A 21504-nucleotide genomic window follows, 5' to 3' on the forward strand; every position below is an offset into this window, starting at 1 on the left:
TATCAAAATCAATTAATTAAGTGAAAAACATGCAATCTTCGCAAAGTATAAATCATGGAAACTTTATTGGACCATAAATTTAAAAAAAGTTGGACCACTTCAATAATGATGTACATATGTAAGAAATTAAAAGAAAATGCACCTAAACATAAAGAACCTATATGAAACATTATTATTTGAATAACTATATGCACATATATATACAGATGTGTATGTGTGTATATATATACACAAACACACTGTGTAGTGAAGAAACTTCCCATATTAGGTGAAATTTTTCATGCTTCCAGTTCAATCACAAGAGTACTTGGCAATAGGATATTATTTTCAGGAAAGAAACCAGCATGCTCTTTTGGTATTAATAGCTATTTTTGCATTTGAATATTGGCTACTAGAGTTTCTGCCACTACCTATGCTTAATAGTATCCTTGTATGGTCACTGAACACAACTATGTTTTTTATTTCTGTTGCCAGGGCTACTTGAAGGGGTTGCCTAGCTGCAGGTTTTAGACCTCATTAATAATGATGATGATAATAATAATAAAAAGGGGATTTGGCCCCTTTCTTCTATTGCCTTTCCAGCTCAAGAAAAAATGCCAAATACACTGCTTTTTCACTTGCATGGGGTATTTCCTGTGAAAAGGATGAAAGCTTTGCTCTGTTTTGGTCTTCTCCCTTAAATCTTGGAGCAACAAAAAATCCCAAAGGAACAGAATTAGATTAAAATGGGTCCCGAGGGTGAATGTTGGAAAATATGCACAAACGAACAAGGATAATTTTTCCCAAAGGATGATGTTCTGCCATAAAGGATAGTGTCTTTGTGATGACTGTAACAGCATAATGATTGTATCTTATGTACAATACATTTCCTAAGCTACTCAGGAGACTTTGCAGATATATACTGTAATGTATTCCATGGTTTTGTTAGCTTCTCCACAAAACAATAAAGATAGGTTGAAAATTACTGTTCGAACATGAATTTGCTAGGACAGGAATATATTCATTGATTTAAATTGTGGGTCAGAATGGCAGCTGCACAATCCTATCATATCACTTCTTCAATTGTCTTGAGAACTACAGAATACATTTGCATATTATTTCACACTTAGATCCAAGCAGAGACATCCACAAAAGTTACTGCCATTTATTTCCAAGACCTGTGTATTCCTCTAAGTAAATTCACAACACCAAATACATTGCCAATATAACTCTTTTAACTGAAGTAGATCAAGTACAGCAAGGATAAATTGGGATTACTTTCTCTGATACTTCATTACTTTCTAAAATTAAAAATGTCTTCTGTTTCTCAGGTATCATTAGGCTGCATCAGTAGGTATGATAAATTGAAATACAGTTGTTGAAGGATATTTACTTAGCTGCCTGTTTGTGGGATTATACAGTACTTTGTGCTGTCTTAACTGTTTTGCTTCAAACAAAAGAATAAGCATGCTAGCAGGTAAAATTGTCTTCTTTTATCTCATGGAAAGACTTGAGCAAATAATGCAAAACAGTATTTGCAAATGTTTGTTTGAAATCTGATTAACGGAGTTTGACCATGCTTATTCCTTCCTTTGTTTTCTTTTCACAAATATTCATGCAAATGGATTTTTATTGCATTTATTTGCATATGAACATGGACATTTGTGCACAATTAGGCATTTGCTGTTTATGCCCAAATTGCTTACCCTCTGTTCATAAAAAACAGAGGCTTTTATGCAACACACTTCAAACTCCATGCTGACCAAATGAGGAACGCACTATCAGGGAGCACTTCCAGCCCCTGATACGGTGTCAATGCTAATTATAGATCTTTACAGCAACTCTGTGAACTCTGCAGCGATTTAATCTAGGGGTCCTGCAGGCCTTGCTGCACTATGCCTTACCACTGCCATCTTTTTCCTACCAATGGTATGCCAGAGGCAGGTTCATGCGTTTTTCTGTGGTGTTGAAGCTAATGGATACAGGAGTTGATAGATAGAAATAAAAGCTTTCCACTACCTGGGAGGTCTTTTGGCTGAGAGAATTCCCAGTTGCTTTTTTCAGGTAGTTTCAGCAATACTTATCACTGAGTCAGGCATTGAAAACAATATAATTTGTCTTAGGTGACCAACTACAGCATAAATCACAAGCAGCAAACTATTGAACATTTAAGTGCATAGTTCATGCAAAACTCAAAAGTTACATTGTTAGAACACTTACAAGTTACTCATACATGTATAGAAATTGCTGATCCTCCAGGGGTAGTTTGAAAAGATAAGAAAGACTGTATTTGTTGGATAAATTGTTCACTGCACATAGCTTGTCCATCTGTAGTCACATAATACTAACTCCATAAACAGGTCTATCTCAACTGGAAACGTGTAACAGGGTAATAAATGATATTCGACATCAGATTACTCGTACTAAAATCATGTTCAAGTCATAGTAAGCTGTTATAACACTATTTAAAACCTAAAGTATGCCTAACCCACAAGCTGAAATTGCCCAGCTTACATCCTGAAAATCTACAGACAACATTAATTTCCCAGTATTTCACTTTTATGCCTGTGGCCTCTAACATGTTGCAAATGCTTCTATAAGAAAGGCTGGAAAAACATATCAAATTTCTGTTCTCTTCCACTTGCTGACATTCATTAACTGAGGGAGAACACTGAGACAAGGTTTTGGAAAGATCTCCTCTTCACCTCCACCCGTTCCAAAGCAATTTATTAAACAGCCAGTAAGAGAAGTGGACACTTATGGTTTAATGTCAGACCTGTGTTGCTGGGTGCATGCTTTCACTGTTATCTTGCCAAAGGCTTCTTGAGATAGCAGGCAATGGATGCATTCTTACCTCATTGCCATTTTCTTTGCATCCTTGAGTTAGATTGCTAAGTAACAATTTCATTATATGGCTCCTATTCAGATGAGCTATCTTTTTATATACATACAGATTCTTGCTTAGTGCATCCTACTTTTACATGCTTGTTCCCTTCCATTTTGGATGCCAGTACGAATAGAAGCCATCACTGGGAGGATATGCGTTACAACTGTACACAAAGTGAGTCACTGACACATCATATACTGTAAAACTTACTGGTCTGTCAAGGGTTAAGCAGGTTGCCAAAACATATTCAGTTGCCAGCTCTTTGCCAGAATTCTGTTCCTTGCCTGATGCCACTCAAGCTCTTTTAATACTCATGAATAAGATTAGGTTGTATGGCCACACTCTTCCTCCCAAGGGATTCCCCTTTATCAAGGGATTACCTGCATGACCTTTGTTTAATTCCTGTGTTTTATTCTTCAATATCACACTACAGGTCATACTACCTCCTGACAAATGTCTCATTGATGAAGTATATGTCAACTCTTTGTTTCCTTTCAGAAATAACCTAAAATATATAAATACAAGAAAGTATTTTCCTGCAAAGTTTTGCTCCCACTCTCTTTCACCGAAGGTTTATTTTTTCTCTTTCTTTGTAAGGAACGGGCTGAGTTAATATTCACAGTTATAGACTGACAATATATAGACCTGGATACCTATCAGTCCTCTGCACTAAATAGCGTGCTCTGCTATGTAGGATTTCCACTCCATTCAGTGCAAAAGCCATCCGTAGTTTATCAGTATATACTCACTACCATGGACAGGCAAAAGTAATGAACTGCAGTATGGGAAATTTGTAGTGAATGTGTGAGTTATCCTATAAGGGAAGGAGATGAAGTGTACTACTTTCTTGTCTTATCAAGTGATTTCTCTTTATCTCCATCTATGCCATGTTACTGTAGCTACCTGGGAATATGTGTTATGAGAACATGAAGAACCCAGTTAAAAGGGGAAAAAAGCACCCAATTTCCTGTTCATGACCCCATTTAAGTTCTCTTAACGTAAAGCATTTGCTATGTTGAGGATGGCTTTCAGCACATGTGCCTCTGAATTAGTACCCACTTACTTACTTATCTTTCAACTGTTCTGAGATTCCACTCCTGCAGTATTAGGAATGCTCCTAGCGTGGTGCAGGCTACGGTTTAGGTAGTGGAAGTCTCTATCATTCTCTTATCATGAGAGAGAGGGAAATCTTCTTGCAGTGTTTGCAATGATCTGCTAGCTCAGGCCTCCTTTCCTTTTTTCCCCTGCTGCTGCTCTTCCCTGCTGCTTATCCTCACTGTGCTTTTGCTAGGACTCTTGTAGTGTCTCATGGAAACAACATCCTCATATTACTGTTGTGTGTCACATCCTAATTAATTAATAGAATACCACACAGTTTCCACAGTACAATTCCCACTAACATCTTACATGCTGAAAAGTGAATATTATTTCACATATTTTTGCTATAGAGTGGGTATGTTCTCTATACAGTTGCATTCTTGTTGCTAAATCTGCCTTGAATTTGAGTTCACAACTAAGCTAAACACTGAACATTTTCCATAAGCAAAATGCACAATTTATCATGTTTTTGATTGCTTGGAGGTAGCAAAGGAATAGAGATAAAATTGAAAACTGCATTATAAGTTAATCAGTCACATTATTTTTTTCTTTAATATTTCTATTTTGTTAGTGATGAAAGTACTTATTTAGGATCAGACCCTTTTAGGCTGTGCTTTGAACCAAACCAAAGCAGGTATAGTTCCTGAGATGAACTATCTTGAATAGATTTGAAAGGCAAGAGCTATCTAAGTTCTACACACTGCCCCTTCAGTGCAAAGAGGTTCTCAGCAACCTGCAGCTCACTGCCCCCTCAAGGACGTAACTATTTGAGCAACTCCACTGTAAAAGTGGCAAAACATGGCTTTGGAAACAAAAAGTCCCCCCTTCCCTTTTTTTAAACTGGAACATTTCACTGTTTGAGTTTTCAGCATGACCCCATAAATAGCTGAATCAGAACATTTAAAGGATTATGGACTGTTTGTGTTGGGAACCAGTAGGTTGGAGGGTGAGGGATGGGACAGAGCTTCACTGCTGCATTCAGTGTCCGTGAAACTGCGCTTTGAATGTAATGCAGAGTAGGAAATAAGAGTAAGGGAAAGCACAGATGGAGATCCTATAATTTGAATGGTGGATATACAACCAGGTAGCTCCAGAGTATATAGTTCTTTCCTTCCTTTTGGCATCATCCCTTTCAGTTCTCCCAATATATAATCATTTGAAATTCCTCTTATATCTCTGTTTCTAAACCCTAAGAAGAAGCAAACCTGAGCCTTGCTGTTTGCATTCTTCTGATATCAAAGACTCCTATCCCACTGGGGCCCTTAGCCATGGGAGAGGTTTGAGGGAGGGGGAAGAGGTGTTTTTCTTCCTCCTTAGCCTCTCCACCAGATTGCAGGGAGGGTAGGGAAAAAGGAACAGAGAGTAGATTTTAACATTCAAAATGGAGGCTGGAATGTGACTGATACCTGAGCCCAACATACTGCTGCTTATCACTGCTTCTCTTAGCTGATGTGGCAGCAGGGTTGGAGCTGGGTGGAGGTTGGTACCTGATGATGCAGAGTACCCATCCTCTCAAGGGAGTCAGGAAGAGCCTTGGTCAGCCTGTTTTTGCAAAACAGAGATATCTTGTCTCATATAGCAAGCAGTAGAAGGATATTTTTCTTTATATTTAAAATCTGTGTTATAGCTTTACAGGAAGTATTTATTTATTCTTCAAGTTAGCTGAGCAGGAGAATTAGCTAAACAGAGATGGATTTAGAGATCAGCACAATGCAGCAAGATTAAAAAACCCTTTCCATGTGAATTAATGAATTTCAGACTGCTTTTCATAAACTAGTTTTTCAGAAGTCATCTGTGAAGGCTTGTATAAAGAATTTTTAAAGGTAACTTAATGGGATGGAGAAGAGGTTTAAAATTATCTACTGGGGCTGTTGCAGGAGATATTAAATATTGATTTATCTTGGAGTAAGAATCATACTAAAGAGTGAGGCTTGTAGTCAGATCAATTTATCTGGAACACAAACTGTATGGCCGTATTTAGTACAATGTCAACATGAATCTTAAACAGGTAGATGTGAAATGTTGAGCATTTAATCTAAATCAATTGGCTCTCCAAATCTTCAATTAAAAAAAAATATCTTAACAGTTCAAACTGAACTGCTCCTAAATGTTTCAGGCGGTTTATATTAAAAAAAATGCTTCATTTAGTCAGTCATACTATATCATAACCCTCTCCTGTGCATCTTGTTGCAACTAGGAACAAAAATCCATAGTCCAAGGCTTTTCCAAATCTTAAGTTTTTAATACTCCAAACTCTCTTGAAAACCCAATGTAAATCGTTCAAGTAATCTGGCAAATAACACTGTAAGCAATTTTCTGCTACTTGCCACTGCTACTGCACTGCCAAGCTTTTGGTCATAATATAAAAGTTGGCTCAGACTGTACTTAACCAACTAAAACTGATTATGTTCCCTTTTCAGACATAAATAGATACCAGCATGCCAGCTAGTGGTACTGGCTAAAGTATTTTTCAGTACGTGTAAGTGCACATAGGTCTCCAGTAGGAAATCCTTTATCCAAGTGTGACATCAAAGCAGTAAGTCTCAGATAATTTAAGTGTTACATTTGCTTTTGTTTGTACTGTTTTCTTTAAACATATTCATTAGCCAAGAGCAGAGCCTTTAATGTTCCATGACTGAAAAATCCATCAAACAGATTTACGGCAGAGGCAGTGTGGCATAACAGCCAGTGGACTGGCCTAATGTTCAGAAGTCCCGGGTTCAGTTCTCAGCTTAATCATTGACTTTCTAGGTAACCAGAAGATAATAATTTCACCTCTCTGTGCCTGGAGATACCGTTACCAACCTCCTTTTTAATATGGTTTGGGTACTACTAATGCGCAGTGGTAGGTATTACGACTGTCTACACATATAATAGTAAAAAGCTCCAAAATATTGATTGCTTCCCCAGGACATTATTATTCTCTTTCATGTAAGACATAGCTAGAAAGTATGACCACAGTAATAAAGTATACAAGTGTACAAAGGAGTAAGGAAGGTATGAGACAGGAAATTCCCTCCTACTCACAGATTGTATTTGTCCACAGAGCAGCAAAAATCTTCTAATGGAATGGGGTGCTGGAATGTTCCTTCAGTGAATCGCATGAACTTTTCCATATATGTCATCTAGGGTGGATGAATAAGGATAGGGCAAAAGAGAGAAAAAGTTCATTTTAAATGCAGAGAGATATAGCAGGACCAAGTCTATGCTTATGCTGAAAACGAGGTCAAAAATAGGTCTTAAGTGGGACCTAAGTGGCTAATATGCTCTGTGGATGAAACCATTACTTTTGAAACTCCCATCCAAGATTGGTTGTTAAGGTATAAAAGCTTTTTCTAAACTGTCATTGTTACATTGAGCTGAAGAGTACTTTAATGGATATCTTATGTGGGAAATTTGAAACAATCTTTTCATGATAAAAACAAAACAAGGTTTATAAAATCATTCTACTTTAAATGAAAAGCTAGAGAATGGATTTTTGCCAGTAGCATTAGCTATAGATGACTGGCAGTTTTGTCTTTGTATATTGCAGCAGTAAAACCACATAATTTTTTCAGCCTGTAGGTATTCATTTTGCGTTTAAGATGGTTTCAGGTGTAAGGGTTCTTGGATGCTGCATGAAAAAAATGCATAGCCTTCAGTTACCCTTTTAAAGTACTCTCTCTCTTGCATTATTTTGAGTCATACTTCCTGCATGGAAAAGTTACTCCTCCTGAGAGATGTAAATCTCTCCCAGTTTTCCAGGAAGGACGTATTTGCCTGCATTTGCATGTCGGATGTAGCAAATGGAACCTTTATCCTACTTTATCAGTTGCTTTTTTTTGTTTGTTTCGATGAATTTATAGTGTTCATAAATCCAGTTTGGGCTGCTTTTTCCTTGAGTACAAATTTTAAAAACATAAATTATGAGCAACTTAGTTCTGATTGTATTAGAAAGATAAGTAGGTAAATATAGCAATTTCACTGATAGGGAGTTGTTCCTTTGCCTTCAGCTAGGACATTGTTAATGCAAGGTCTTGGCCACTTGCATAAATCCTTATAGGACTGTGTTCTTGGCTTTCTATTGTTTTATTCCTAAACAAGAATAATTCTTCTTCATACCAGAAGGCCTTCAACCTACCTGTCCCAAAGGGAAAAAGGAGTAATCAATAAGAAGGAGAAAGCATCTTTTTCAGCCTGGAAAGAAGTTGTTTAATTTTTATTCTCAGATTCAGTGTAAACATATGAGAACTACACCCTTTGGCCCTGATTCAGTGAAGTGCATTAGTCCATTCTTAATATAAGCACATAAGTATTCCCCTGGAGTTAAGCAGTGACTATCCATGTCCTTGAGGCCTCTGTTGGACTGGAGTAAAAGTACTCAGCATCTTACAAGATTAAGGCCTATACAAGGCTGCAAGAATTTGCAACTCACTGTTTTCATTTGTTTGGTTTGTTTTTTTTTTTCCCCCCATTGAATGAAGATTAAAGACAGGAGCTAGTTGAGGGGTACATCTATGTTATCACAGGCATTATGTACATCATGCTTGATATTGTAATCATGCAAACAGTAATCTTGCCTTCCTGACATAAACAGTAAGCAGCACATTTTCCTGAGGCTGAAAAAATCAGAGAAAAACATGGCAGTGATGGGGGTACAAGAGGCAAAACACTGCATAATGATGTTATTATCATTGTTCTATTGTCACCCATCCTTATTCTTTAGTGATATGTTTTGTTTCTCTCTGAACATAACAAAAAAGGCCTGAGTATAAGCAGAGTAATATATAAGCAGCAATCATAAAACGCAACCTTGAAAAAGTATACTTAAAATGCTACCAAAAAAAAAAAAAAAATCAGATTGATAAATACAGAAAAAGCCTACTTAATCTATATATGCATGCTATGCAATTATATATTTACATCCAGCACAAGGCAAGGCATATACTTGAAGACAGTAGCATTTGGTGGGATTTTGTTAACTGCCTTGATTGCATTTCTAATTCTAAATATGAACATGAACATTTAAGCCCAAGTGTCTTTTGCATCACCAATTTAAACTACTTCAGGTGTCTTCCTGAAAATTGAATGGAACAGCCATGTCTAGAGGCCTGCATTGCTTATAGAGATAAACAAAAAGGGTAGGTACCCCCAGTGACTCGTTCAGAGTATCTGGGTTAGATATCTGTACTTCCAAAGCCCTGGAGGATTTATCCTAATGGAGCTACTGGAATCTGTACTTACAATATAAAACACTATTCATGTTCAAAGATTGCTGTAATAAAATGCTCAAGACTCAGATTCAGATTTTCCCTGAAGTTTAGTTCTTTAATTGTAAAAATACTTGCAAATTGAGTATTTTAAATACGTGCTTTTAAATCTTTATAACTGCTACCCACATGTAGAGTAGGAAAAGTGCATTTATTGCTATTTGATAATTGATGATTGCATCATGCAGTCAATTTTTATCAGTTTTTCCAGTATTGTTTGAACATGTCACAAAATCTGACATGTGCCTATCATAAGGCACAGTTGAAACGACAGAATGAAAGTATCTATGAGAACATCATCTGTCTTTCTCTTAGCTTTTATAGGTTTAAAATCAAACATATATATGTGTCTGCATGCGCTTACATTTCCATATTGTTCATAAAAGAACATGATATTGCTTCTCAAGATGTTTGACCAGTGGCGTGTGTGTATGTCTGTGAATGTCTGTGTGTGTGTTCTGGATTTTTTTAAGACCTCTCTTTTCCCAACTTTGTGTGGAGGGCAGCTGAATTTGCTTTGTGCTGTTGAGGTTTGCAGAACACCGCAATGAAATTGAAATTGGTGACTTCTTTTCTGCCCTTTTTTTTCCATTCCAAAAAAATTGTTGTGCTGAACCTAGAATAGTTTTGCTGGTTGTTATACCGCTGTGGCTTCTTGCTAAAGCTGTTTCCAGCCTGGAATATATTACTAGATGATTAAGAGAAAAGGAGATTCACAGTTTTAAGGCTAGTAACCAGATCTCTGATCTTCTAAATTCTGTTCTGAATCTAATGCATGACAATACTTTTAATGAAATTTAGTCATAAATAGAAAAGTTTGGGGAAGCATGCAGATATACGTACAGAATTGTCTAAATTTGGTAAAAGTATTTCTGTATACTTTTATGGCATTTCAATATCTCCATTTTTAAATACTTGGTGAAAATGAGGCCATAACTGATAAGGTCCAACCAGCTGCTAAATTAAACTGAAATAGAGCAAAATGTATATTATTATTCCTTTGTAGTATTTAGTCTACTAGGAAAACCAAACCTTTGTTTTGTCATGTCCTTATGCATTTATTCTTGTAATTAAAATATTAGAAATTTGAACGACCATTCTGAAGGTCCAAGAGTAGCTATTGAATTGCTTCCATTAGTCACTTTACAGAACAGAAAAAAACCTCCAGTCCTGCTACTTCCTAGTAGAAGTGTATATCAATTGTAATTTGTGTTTATTTTCATCTGTCTCTCAAAAATGCATATATATGTGTTTAGTTAAAAGAAAATGTGGGGTTTTAAATGGTTGCATTCAGATTCTTTCTAATTACAAGGTAGATAGCTTTGGTCTATACCATTTACCAGTTCTGCCTTAAATCCAGTCAGCAATACCTGATGTTATAAAAGAAAATTAACTCTCTCCCTAGAAGGTTCCTAGTTAATCATCTGTGGATGTTGGTCAGGAGGGAAGGGAGCAGCAGAGAGAATGAGGGAATTTCTCTCTGACCCCGACAGTTGAACAGCTTACACTCTGGAACACAAGATTTGATTATCTTAGCATGTGTTACTACAAATGTTATTAACAGTCATAAAATTATCCAGCTCTTTTAAAAACAAGCGACAGCCCAAGCTTTGGACTCTTTCTGACCTCTAGTGAATTCTACAGCCGTATTATGCAGAGTGTAAAGTAGTAACTCCTTTTGTTTGCTTTTCATTTACCAGCTGTTAATTTAATTCATTGTTCCTTTGTTTTTCAAGGACTAATGACTTCTCATCAGTCTAAGGTGGAATTCCACAGTTCATGTGATTTTTTTTTTTTTTTTTTTTTAAATCTTTACATTTTAGTTGATGTGTAATTTTATTGTAGGCTGCTGTATGAATTTGCTGCTGAAACAAAGAGTTAATCAGAAAGTTCTCAGATACTGCCATGCATCATGCCTTTGTGCATGAATAAAAAGTTGGAAACCGCATGAAAGCAGTAGTTGGGTTACCACACAACTGGATATGCTTAAGTCTGAACGCTTCATAACTCTAACTACTGGGGAGTTGCAAACTTATAAATAACCTTGCAATTGGTTAAAACCATATTAGAACCATATGAACAAAAACATAAAGCATTTGGTTAAGGGGGCTCAGTAAGTGCAGTAATCCTGTTGAAAGTAATCTAACCAGGGCAGATCCATAGCTTAGGAGTGCCTGCAAGTGTGGCAATAGTTACGGGTGTGTCAATACTTCATGTGTAGGAGGGCATAATATCCTACTTAGGTGGAAACATTTGCTAGCTGTTCTTTTTCTTGGTTTTTAAAAATATTTTTAAACTCATACACTTATTTTTAAAGGCAAGCTTCAATGCACTGAAGTCTATTAACTTATTAGTATGTGCTGAATGCTCCCAATAATCAGGGAATTAATCGAAATCCGTCTTATTTTTGTTCGGAGGTCAAGATGGTTACTGCTCATACTAACCAGAGGCTCTAGGAATTCTGATCTTTAAAATCAGACTTCTGAAATAATTAGCTAAAGAGAGTGTTTACAAGTAGGCCATTTGGGTTTGCATTTATTTATCTGATGAATTTTTTGCCTTTCGCACTCCAGTTTCAAACTTTTTTTTAGACACTTTAAATTTTGATGAAATTGCAATTCTCTATTTTGACTCCTGGGTCCTAAAAGAAGAAAGTCCCATATCATGACAATCCCTGTGAAATTCTGTTACTGAACAACTTTGAAGTATTTTCTGCTTGTGATGGTCTTGCATATGTCACATTGTCACATGGAAGCCAGCTGAGGCTTGCCAGTCAGGCAAAGAAATTTTAGTGTAAATTCCCTGTTATCTGCTTTTAATCTCTTACTTTTCAGTTATGCTTTAAGATGGAAGAATATATTTAAAAGGGGACCTAATGGCTTCTCTCTCCCCACATCTTTTCAAGCAAGCTGTTTGCTTTGAAGCACTGTAATGTAACACAAATCTGTAGTCTGTGGCAGGGATGATAGTCCATGCTGTATGTTCAGCATACAAAGATAGTACTGGAACAATTTATGAACAATAAAGGGGTCTTCAAAAATTGAAAACAGCCATATGTCAGGGTGAAAATTCACTGAACTGTCCCTCTTTGGTTCCTGAAATCATTGAATTCAGGCATTTCACTTACATAAAAAATAACGTAAGGTCAGGTTGTATCAACATCATAGAACTTAGCATATCCTTCATTCGTGCAACCTGCAAATCAGTGGTTGGAAAAGATACTTTGTATCTTGTAATATCTTAAAATATCAGCATTCCTACAATAAGCTTGCCTACTTTGCTAATTTAATTTCTCCAGTTTCTTGGAGCAACTCCTGCTGCTATAATGTTGGAAACAAGTTCTAGATATTCACCACAGTTCTGCAAAACCAAAGGCCTTGCTTTTAATTGTAACAATAATGCCACTATTGTGTTTATCTACTTTGCCATCCGAAGAATTCCAGCAGTTGCATGCCTGCACACCAGTAGGATGATTGACATTGTTGTAATAAGGTTAATGTTTAAACTTCCCACCCGTAATAACTAAAATATCCAGAGATAAGGCTGAAAGTCAATTTGTAATTATCCCTGCTGTGCCAAGATGTTGCAAAAGATTCTAAGTGGAGGGTAATTTAACTTTTCAGTCCTAGCCGTTAAAAAGTAGCAAGAAGGTGAAACGCTTGGGATGTTTGTATCTTGACTTTCCAGGGGGGAAAAAAGGTTTTGTGATTCCTCCTTATTCAAACTGGGAATAATTTTCCCTGCGTTATACTGAAAGTGTCCTTTTTATGTTTTGAATATAGTAAGTTGTTTGCCTGTTGTTTACTGTCCATGGTACATGAAAGGAATAGATCACAGTTAGCAAATAAGCTACTAGAACATTTAGTATGCAATAATTCAATTTAAATACATTTCATACATAAAGACAACATGTGATAATTATTTGTAGTCATTCTAACTAAAGTACTGTCCTCAGAAGAAATAATATCCTTTCAGTCATATGCTCTGTGGCTTCTGTGAATGACCCGTATTAATTCAGTCTCTAGAAACTGGCTCTTTAAATTAATGTTGGTAACTGCTTCCATGCTAGACTATTGAAATAAAGGGTATTACATCATTGTCCAAACACGTCTACTTAAATAAAAAGTATTTGTTTGCAAAAAACATATATATTTTAAATCTTTTACACAACGATCAGCATGCATGCCATTTTCCATTTCAGACTAAGCATACACTTTAGATGTGGAAAAAGCAAGCATGTTGAAATAATTTGAGGCATGGGTATAGTCGGATCAGTCTTGGTAATCCAAAAGGGAGGGGTGCCCAGTGTATTATTACATTTCATATATTATTTTTCAAGAGATGGATGCAATCAGTCATCTTCTCGCATATGGTTTGAAAAAAAATTGTCTTGCTGGCAAGTAAACTGTTATTTAAGTACACAATCCACGGTACTACAGAAACAGTTTTGCCAAACTTGTCCAAGTATTCTCACATCCTTAAAGATGGTATAAATATCATTTATAGCAAGCCGTTTACTTCAGACTATATGGAATGCCTTCCTGCTCCCCTGATCTAAGTGTCCCAGTTTGCATTACGGCCTTTATTGCTTCTGTTTGATGGAGTGATCAGTAAAAATTTAATGACACTATAAAATAATAAAAATGTCATTAATTTACCACGGATCTTGGATGCAGTGGTTGTAAAGTTACATTAATAAACAGAATATTTTTTACAACAAAAAGCATTGTTACGTGGGAACATATAAATAACACACATAAATTTAAGAGCAATTTTACTGTTAGCACACACATTATTATGGAATAGCCAATAAGTGTATAAAACATAGTATATAAAATTTTATGAAAATATACTGTGCACATCAAAAATTCAGCTTTTATCTAAGTGCAGAGAAAAGCCATTACTGTGTGCTTACTGTTTCATTGCTGTTCTTTCACAAGATCACAATTTTATATTTGTTTCTAGTCATTTGAAGTTTGCAGCCTTTTCAGAGGTAGGGGCTACTGCTTCCTTTCCCTTTACTCCTTGCTTCACTATATCATTCTTTTACCTTCCACACGTGAAGAAAGAATCGATACTTTCTGCCAGAACGTGACAGAAAAGTTGCTAATTTAATGCAAAGCTAAAAATAATGCCAAAGGGGTTGAGAGGCTTGCTTGGCGACTCTGGAAATAAGGGATAACTATCTAGCAGTCTATCTGTCATCACTGGGGCTGCTCCTTCACTGACTGTGATAATATGTGAATATGATGGATGCCACAGCCTTGTGGCTCATAACATTTAACATTCATCAGCTCTCACTAACGGGGGCTTTATAATTTAAATATCTTTATTTAATATGCAACATCTACCTCATACATCATAATTTCAAAGCACTTAGAGAACCAACAGTCCTGCAAGACAGTTGAGCAGACTTTAATTTTTTCAATAACTTTTATGTTTTCTGCATGTTTCTGACTGACAACGCATAAATAAGTGCCTAATCATATCACAGAATGGAAAATTAAGATTTGGCTGCTAAGAAGGATCTTTTTTCTCTTCTTTTTCTCATTTTAAAGAAGTGATTATTTTTACTGTGTGTTCAACGTATAAAGAAGCACAAAGGATCTGAATTGTGCTGGGAAGAGCTCTCAGTTTTCTAGTGCAAACTCCAGTTGACTGTGTTGATCTAGTCATGAGAAAGGGTTGTCAGTGTCACGTCCTAAAGCCTTTTTCTGAAATTTAAATAGGAAAATTTAATGTGCCTATACAGCACATATAAGCTCCATAGCCAGTACAAAAAATAGTTCAAAATAGATGTCCAAAATGCTTTTTCACAGGAAACAAAATACCAGCACTGTCCATAGCAGTGCACTTTACTACAAACTCACCAAAAATTTCTATTAATGTAGGTTAGGGAGGCAGCAATATATCCAGTAGTCGATGTACATGTGTGCAAATATAATGCACGTGTAGGTAACAGATTTGTTAGTGCAGCTATGTTGTGGTGGATTGACCTTGGCTGGATGCCAGGTGCCTACCAAGCTGCTCTATCACTCCACCCTCAGCAGGATGGGGTGGTGGGGGTGGGGGAGAAAATAAGGTGGAAAAAACTCGTGGGTCAAGATAAGGCGGTTTAATAAAAGCAAAAGCAAAGGCCGTGCGCGGAAGCAAAGGAAAACAAAAGATTTATTCTCTACTTCCCATCAGCAGGCAATGTCCAGCCACTTCCCGGGAAGTAGGGCTTCAGTATGCGTAGCGGTTGCTCCAGAAGACAAACGTCATAATAACGAATGCCCCCCCTCCTCCTCCTTTTTCTTAGCTTTTATTGCTGAGCAGACGTCATATGGTATGGAATATCCCTTTGGTCAGTTGAATTCAGCTGTCCTGGCTATGTCCCCTCCCAAGATCTTGCTCACGCCCAGCTTGCTGGTGAGGGGGGAATGTTCGAGAGACAGCCTTGATGCTGTGCAAGCACTGCTCAGCAGTAGTCAAAACACTGGTGTGTTATCAACACCTTTCTAGCTACCAATACAAAGCACAGCACTATGAGGGCTGCTATAGGGAAGATTAACTCCATCTCAGCCATACCCAATACATATGTATAGCCATTTACTTTTAATGAAGATATGTCATTTTTTGTTCATATAAGAATATTATGTACAGAATCAATCTTCCTCTCAGTCCTTGCTCATATTAGGAAAAAGGTATACTTCTAAAGGATTTTTAGTGCAGGTAACTATTCTCTTCAGGATGAATTCAAGACGGCAGCAAAGACAAATCCCATAAAAAAGGATTGGAGCCTAGTGGGACAAGTTTCCTCTCTAATAATAAATTTCATATGAATTTGTTGTACTTCATGGAATTGTAAAGGCATCTCCTAGATAAAAACATTATTAGTATTGAGGAACATGTTTCTGTTTTTTACAGTTCTCTGAATTTGTCTAAATGTAATGCAAATATTGAAAATTTTTAAATTATCACTATGAAGATTATTTTCAGTAAAAAAGCAAGCAAAGGAATGACTTTAAAAGGCATTTCAAAGACTTAAATATAGCTAGCTTTGTTACAGCTTTTTATGAATTAGAAGGAGAGGGTTATGAAATAACTATAAATACATCTCCTTTGTTTGACAAGAGCAGGTATTTTTGATGTAAGTGCTTTCATTTTACTGTTCCTGAACCTTATCATGTAATTTTCCCTTTTCTCCTTCCATGTCAAAATATTGATATTCTTTCAGAAACTTTCTTTTTTTCTTCTTTTTTTTTTAACAGAATATTTTCTGGTAAAATCAAAGAGAATGAATGACTAGAAAGATATTTCAAGTGTGCATATTGATACGTAGCAGGGTCTGTTGATTTTTATAGCAGAAAGGTATTTCTCCTTCTTCTGAAACGCACTTAAAGGCTGTTCTTCCAAGAATACTGCAGGTGCTGTATTAACATCCTTAAGAAAAAGCTTTTAGCGCAAATATTTTGGAAGAGACAATATATGTGCCAAAAGCTGTTTTCTTAGTACTGATCTTTGTTTTTATCTCAACTGCAAATCAGCCCTTTCCAATGGAACGCAGAAGCTTTGACAAACTTTTTTTTTTTATTCTGTCTACCAGTAAAACAGATCCCATCCTGATGATTCAGGTGTATTGTTACATTGCACAACATCTTTCAGTTGGGCCTCTAGTATTGCAGTGCCTTTCTGCAGTCACATTTCATTTGTAACTCTTCCTTTTCTCATGAGTTGCTTTGTATATGTAAGCTCCTTCATCAACCACAGATTTTACAGAAGAAAATACATTAAGAAGTTAACCAAATATAAAATGTAGAGTTATTTTGTTTGACAACTGGAAGATTCTGAGGAACTTTTATAAATGCAGTTAGTACCTGAAATGCCTCAGCTGCATGTTGTGGCAAATCCAGTGTCAGGTTGTGCTTTCTTGTCTTCCTCTGCAAATTAAACAGAAAATAATTTAACAAATCCATGGCTGAAGGAATCGAAAGAATGAGGAATCAAAAGAATTCCTCAGTTGTGGGCCTCATAGGGTTTTATTACTGAAAGATAATGATAATAGAAAAATAATCACATTGGAAAACAGAAGTGTGTGGAGGTGGAGCAAATGAGGATTCAAGGCCATCAAGTATATTTTGTCCTTAAGAACATTTCCAAGTTTCTAACCGTCTTGCAGGAGAGAAACTCCTAATGTTTTCTTCTTATGTCTAGTATGCACAGCACAGAAGTAGGTCACTGAACAATAGACTGAACAGCAATCAGCACTCTACTTCTGCATAATGCATTAAGTATAACATGGAGAAACTGTTCGTAAAGCTGAAAGCTGGTATTTCATGTCTGTAAATTCAAGCTGACATGACATTTAATATTGTTTCATAGTAATGAACAACAAGGTTTCATTCATTCACAAGTACAACATAATGCCAAGTTTAGTCTGAAGAGGTAACAACAAGGCAAGAGGGAAAACATGCTATGTTCCTTCAAATGAGAACACTAAATTAATGATAACCATTGAACGCCTTGCTACTGATACACAGTACTACAGAGAGTACTATTGTGAGACAATATTACGGTGTCATTTATAGTGCCCCCGTCCAGTAGTTGATTGAAGAACTGCGTTAACACATAAAATACCTTTCAGTTTCCACTTTCTGGTTCCAGGTTTCCTATGGAGGTCTCCAGCTCTCAAAAGCTTTCTGTTTTTCTAGAAGTGAGCATTCTTTTTCCTTTTTTTTTTTTTTTTTAAATCTCCTTAGGTTCCCTTTCCACTGAGGTAAAATTTAAATTCCTAGACAAAATAATAATATCAGTTCTGTCATCTATTATTCCTTCTTTCAAATACTTGTCTTTGAAAACCTCTTGCAAAAAAATCAGACTTGTGTTTTCTCAGAGGTATGAATGCAAACTTGAATCTCATAGTGGGGAAAAGTGCTTTTTCCATTAAATTAGCAGTATATTTTATTACAAACTCTTCTTTCAACTTCTGAATTTTCATGTCTCCCAAATGTTGATTGTCTTTTCCAGTTTAAGTTAGAAAAGTGGAAAGGCAAAGTGAGCAGCATCGATGAGCACTGTTTGCTGCCAAGAGTGTTTTGTATTTGCATGTACAATCGTTTATGCATTATGGCAGTGCAGATCAAAATAATCTCAAAGTTTCTGTATATGTTTCACATTTAAAACTGATTTTCATAAATGCAAACATTCAGAATCTGTAAAAAATTGTCCCTGAGCTAAAATTCTGATTAAATGCACTCATTATTTGTTCAGATTTAAAAAATAAGGCATGTATCAGTGCATACACGTATGCACAGGCATATAATGAGAACTAACCTATATGGAGCATTAAGACTACTTCTGTTCTTTTCCAGGAGAGAACAAGGTTTGAAAATTTAGGCCCACAGTTAACAGGGAAACCCAATGAAGATGGAAAACTGGGCCCTGGTGTCATCGATCTTACAAGGCCAGAAGATGCAGAAGGTGAGTTGCAATTTTCACTAAAGGTTATAGAACACTGCATCACAGAATGGTATGGCTGAAATGCTGCCAGTGTCATAAGTACTGTTTAGCTTACATCCCCGGGTAACACTTGAACGACTTCTGTGTGTTTTTGTGAGATTGTAGTAAGTCCATAGCAAAGGGCGGATACATGAAAAGGACTGTATAGCCCTCTAAGCCCTTCTGCAATGCAACTGTTTTTTCCCCCCCAGCAGCTGTCAATTAAGTGTTTACATTTTATACTATTAATAAAAGTGTAGGAAACATTGAGAAAATTATCTCAGCAAGGCAATATATACATATATACACCAGTTTTTAAGGATTTAGCAGCTTTGAAGAAAGTTAGAGCTCTTTAAGAAGTCTACCCATCAGTGCACTCGCAAACTATTCAAGATATAGCAAGCACAATTTTATTGACAGGCAGCTGTCAAATGATAATGGAAAAATATTTCACATTTTCTATATGAAAATGTCTTTTTCATGATAGAAACCTTCAGTGCATTTGCACTCATTTCAGTGAGAGTTCTATATATCAGGCATGTGGTGTGAAGCCACAGGTGGAAATCAGTGTTTATCAAGACTGAGTTTAGTCTCTAGCAGGATTACCATGCGTGCGCTGGAAGTGGATGCCACTGGTATCCTCTCTACCTATAATACATTAGAAAAGAACAGATAGATACATAGATAGGAACCCTACCAGTCACTGTAGTAAGATTAATGTACTATTCATATAGAATATTATGCAACATTTTGCCCCCTCAATTTACTTCTCTTTGAGAATCATTTTGCGCTTTTTTAACCTGACAAGTTCTAGTTATGCCACTGTTCTTGAGAAAAGGTTAAAACATCCCTAAATGTTTCCATTAATATCCAAACATCTGCCAGGTTCAAAATTTGTTTTTTTTCTTGGATCAAAAGAATAGGACCAATAAACTTGTTGACAAATAGGGTTATTTTCAAATGATTCTTGAAACACTGCAACAGAATTTTTCTGATAAAAAGGCATTAATATTTCCTGTATAGAGAAATATTCCTATGAGCACATATTCTGTTCTGTTTCTCTGTGACCCAGAAACAAATGGTCCGGGTAAGGTCTCACGAATTGTCCCTTCATTTTGAAGTGTGACAACAACAGCACATGTAGATGTTATCTTTTCTTTACCGTATAGGTAATACATGATATTCCTGTGATAAAACATCTTAGAGCCCTGATTCTCCTTGCTTGCCAACCGACATACATTATCCTTAATCAGTCTCTAGGCAAACCAAAAAAGCTGAATTTAAAAGTATTTTGGGCAAGGACTTGTATACAGTGGAGAAGCATACAGAGGAATAGTTAACTCTCAAATTTAATTCAGCAAAACATTCCTACTTACTGGCTTAATATCATGATCAGCTTATCACATGGAACTGATACATGTACCAGGAGCACATGCTGACATGTTTTTTGTTTAAATTTTTTTTTTAAGTATTTTGATATAGTCAGGATTTCAGGTCTCCATAACAGTAAGATAAGATGATGACTGAAGCTCATCAGCCATTTATTACAAATAGTATTCAGAAGGAGGCTAGCACCTTAATGAGACATTTCAGATCTTCCCTATTTATTTATTTATTTATTTAATTAGTTCCTTATAAAACCAATAATTTCCAGATTTTCATTTTCAGGGAGCTATTATTTATTAGCTTCATTTATTCATCCTTTATTAGATGTGATTGGCCACTGTTGTATTGTCTTTAAACAGAAAACTAATGAACAGAATGTAAGTAAAAAATAACTTTCAGACAGGTGTTTTGCAATGATTTTTTTTTAGAAAAAACTACTTAGGAGATACATGGACTTTCAAAAGTACTTGTTGACTAATCAGTTATTTATAAACTGTTTGTAAAGGAATTTCCATCCTGCGGCAACTTCTCATATTTCAACTTATTGAAGGATATTTTTTTCCTCATTTGGGATGAAAATTTGCAACAGAATACTTACAGATACACAGTTACTGGTTCATATGACATCAAGTCCCTGACGACTTTCTTGGTTTAGCTCATTTCCTTCAATTCATCCTTTCTCTTTCTAGTGTCCTTAATTTAGTATCTTGATATACCTTGTGGTACTGACAGCCCCTTCTGTTACTGGATAGTGCAGAATGAAGCTTTGACATATGTAACCCAAGCTACAGTGATGTGTGCCAGCTTAAGGACAGTGTGTATGTCTTTCTAGAACTAGTGGGGCAGTTTGAGGCATGGTGTGTTGCCACATGGGAAATCTGAGTTCATGAATGGATTCAGATTTCCAGACTTTATTTAGCAGCCAAGAGATGTCTCTGGAAAAGAGGTGCTGGATGAATACCTTTGCTGATCTGAAAAAAAATGTTGGCGGGAGTTCAAAATTGAGCTGGTTATTTGTCCTTCTAGTTGTAGACAAGGTGAATTTAGATATTAGCTGGATATAACAAAAAAAAAATTTCAAAATATCACCTGAGTTTTGCCCCTTATCTTTGGCAAGCTAGCTAAGAGATGACACTTCTAGCATGGCATCATTTAGAGTGGAAGTCCATTGAAAACAGTGCTGCTGAAATATCAGCAGTTAAACTGAGACCTCTGACGTACTGTACCATGCTACAGACTCTGTTCGTCTTCAAAAATATTAACGCTTCTAATTGACATGAAAGTATTACAAATCCTTCTAGGTTTGCCATGTCACAAAGTTTTTTGTATGTGTTGCTATTATTTTGTGTTTCCATATGTGTCTGTTTCAGTACTAGGTTACTAAGAAACTTGAGAACTTATTCTTTAGAATCATAGAATCATTTA

General features: G+C 36.2%; 1 protein-coding gene across 1 annotated transcript in view; it reads left to right on the forward strand.

Moving 5' to 3' along the window:
• Nucleotides 1-18566: 18566 nt before the first annotated feature.
• The window catches only part of LOC104078689 (transcription factor SOX-6), a gene marked incomplete at its 5' end in the record, with an annotated part of 28546 nt that continues 25608 nt past the window's right edge, over nucleotides 18567-21504 (forward strand). The window contains one exon of the mRNA XM_009580424.1: nucleotides 18567-18675. Within this exon, the coding sequence (XP_009578719.1) occupies nucleotides 18567-18675 (109 nt within the window). The remainder of the gene's footprint in view (nucleotides 18676-21504) is intronic.

Source organism: Fulmarus glacialis, unplaced genomic scaffold, assembly GCF_000690835.1.
Source record: "Fulmarus glacialis isolate BGI_N327 unplaced genomic scaffold, ASM69083v1 scaffold43096, whole genome shotgun sequence".
Lineage (NCBI taxonomy): Eukaryota > Metazoa > Chordata > Aves > Procellariiformes > Procellariidae > Fulmarus > Fulmarus glacialis.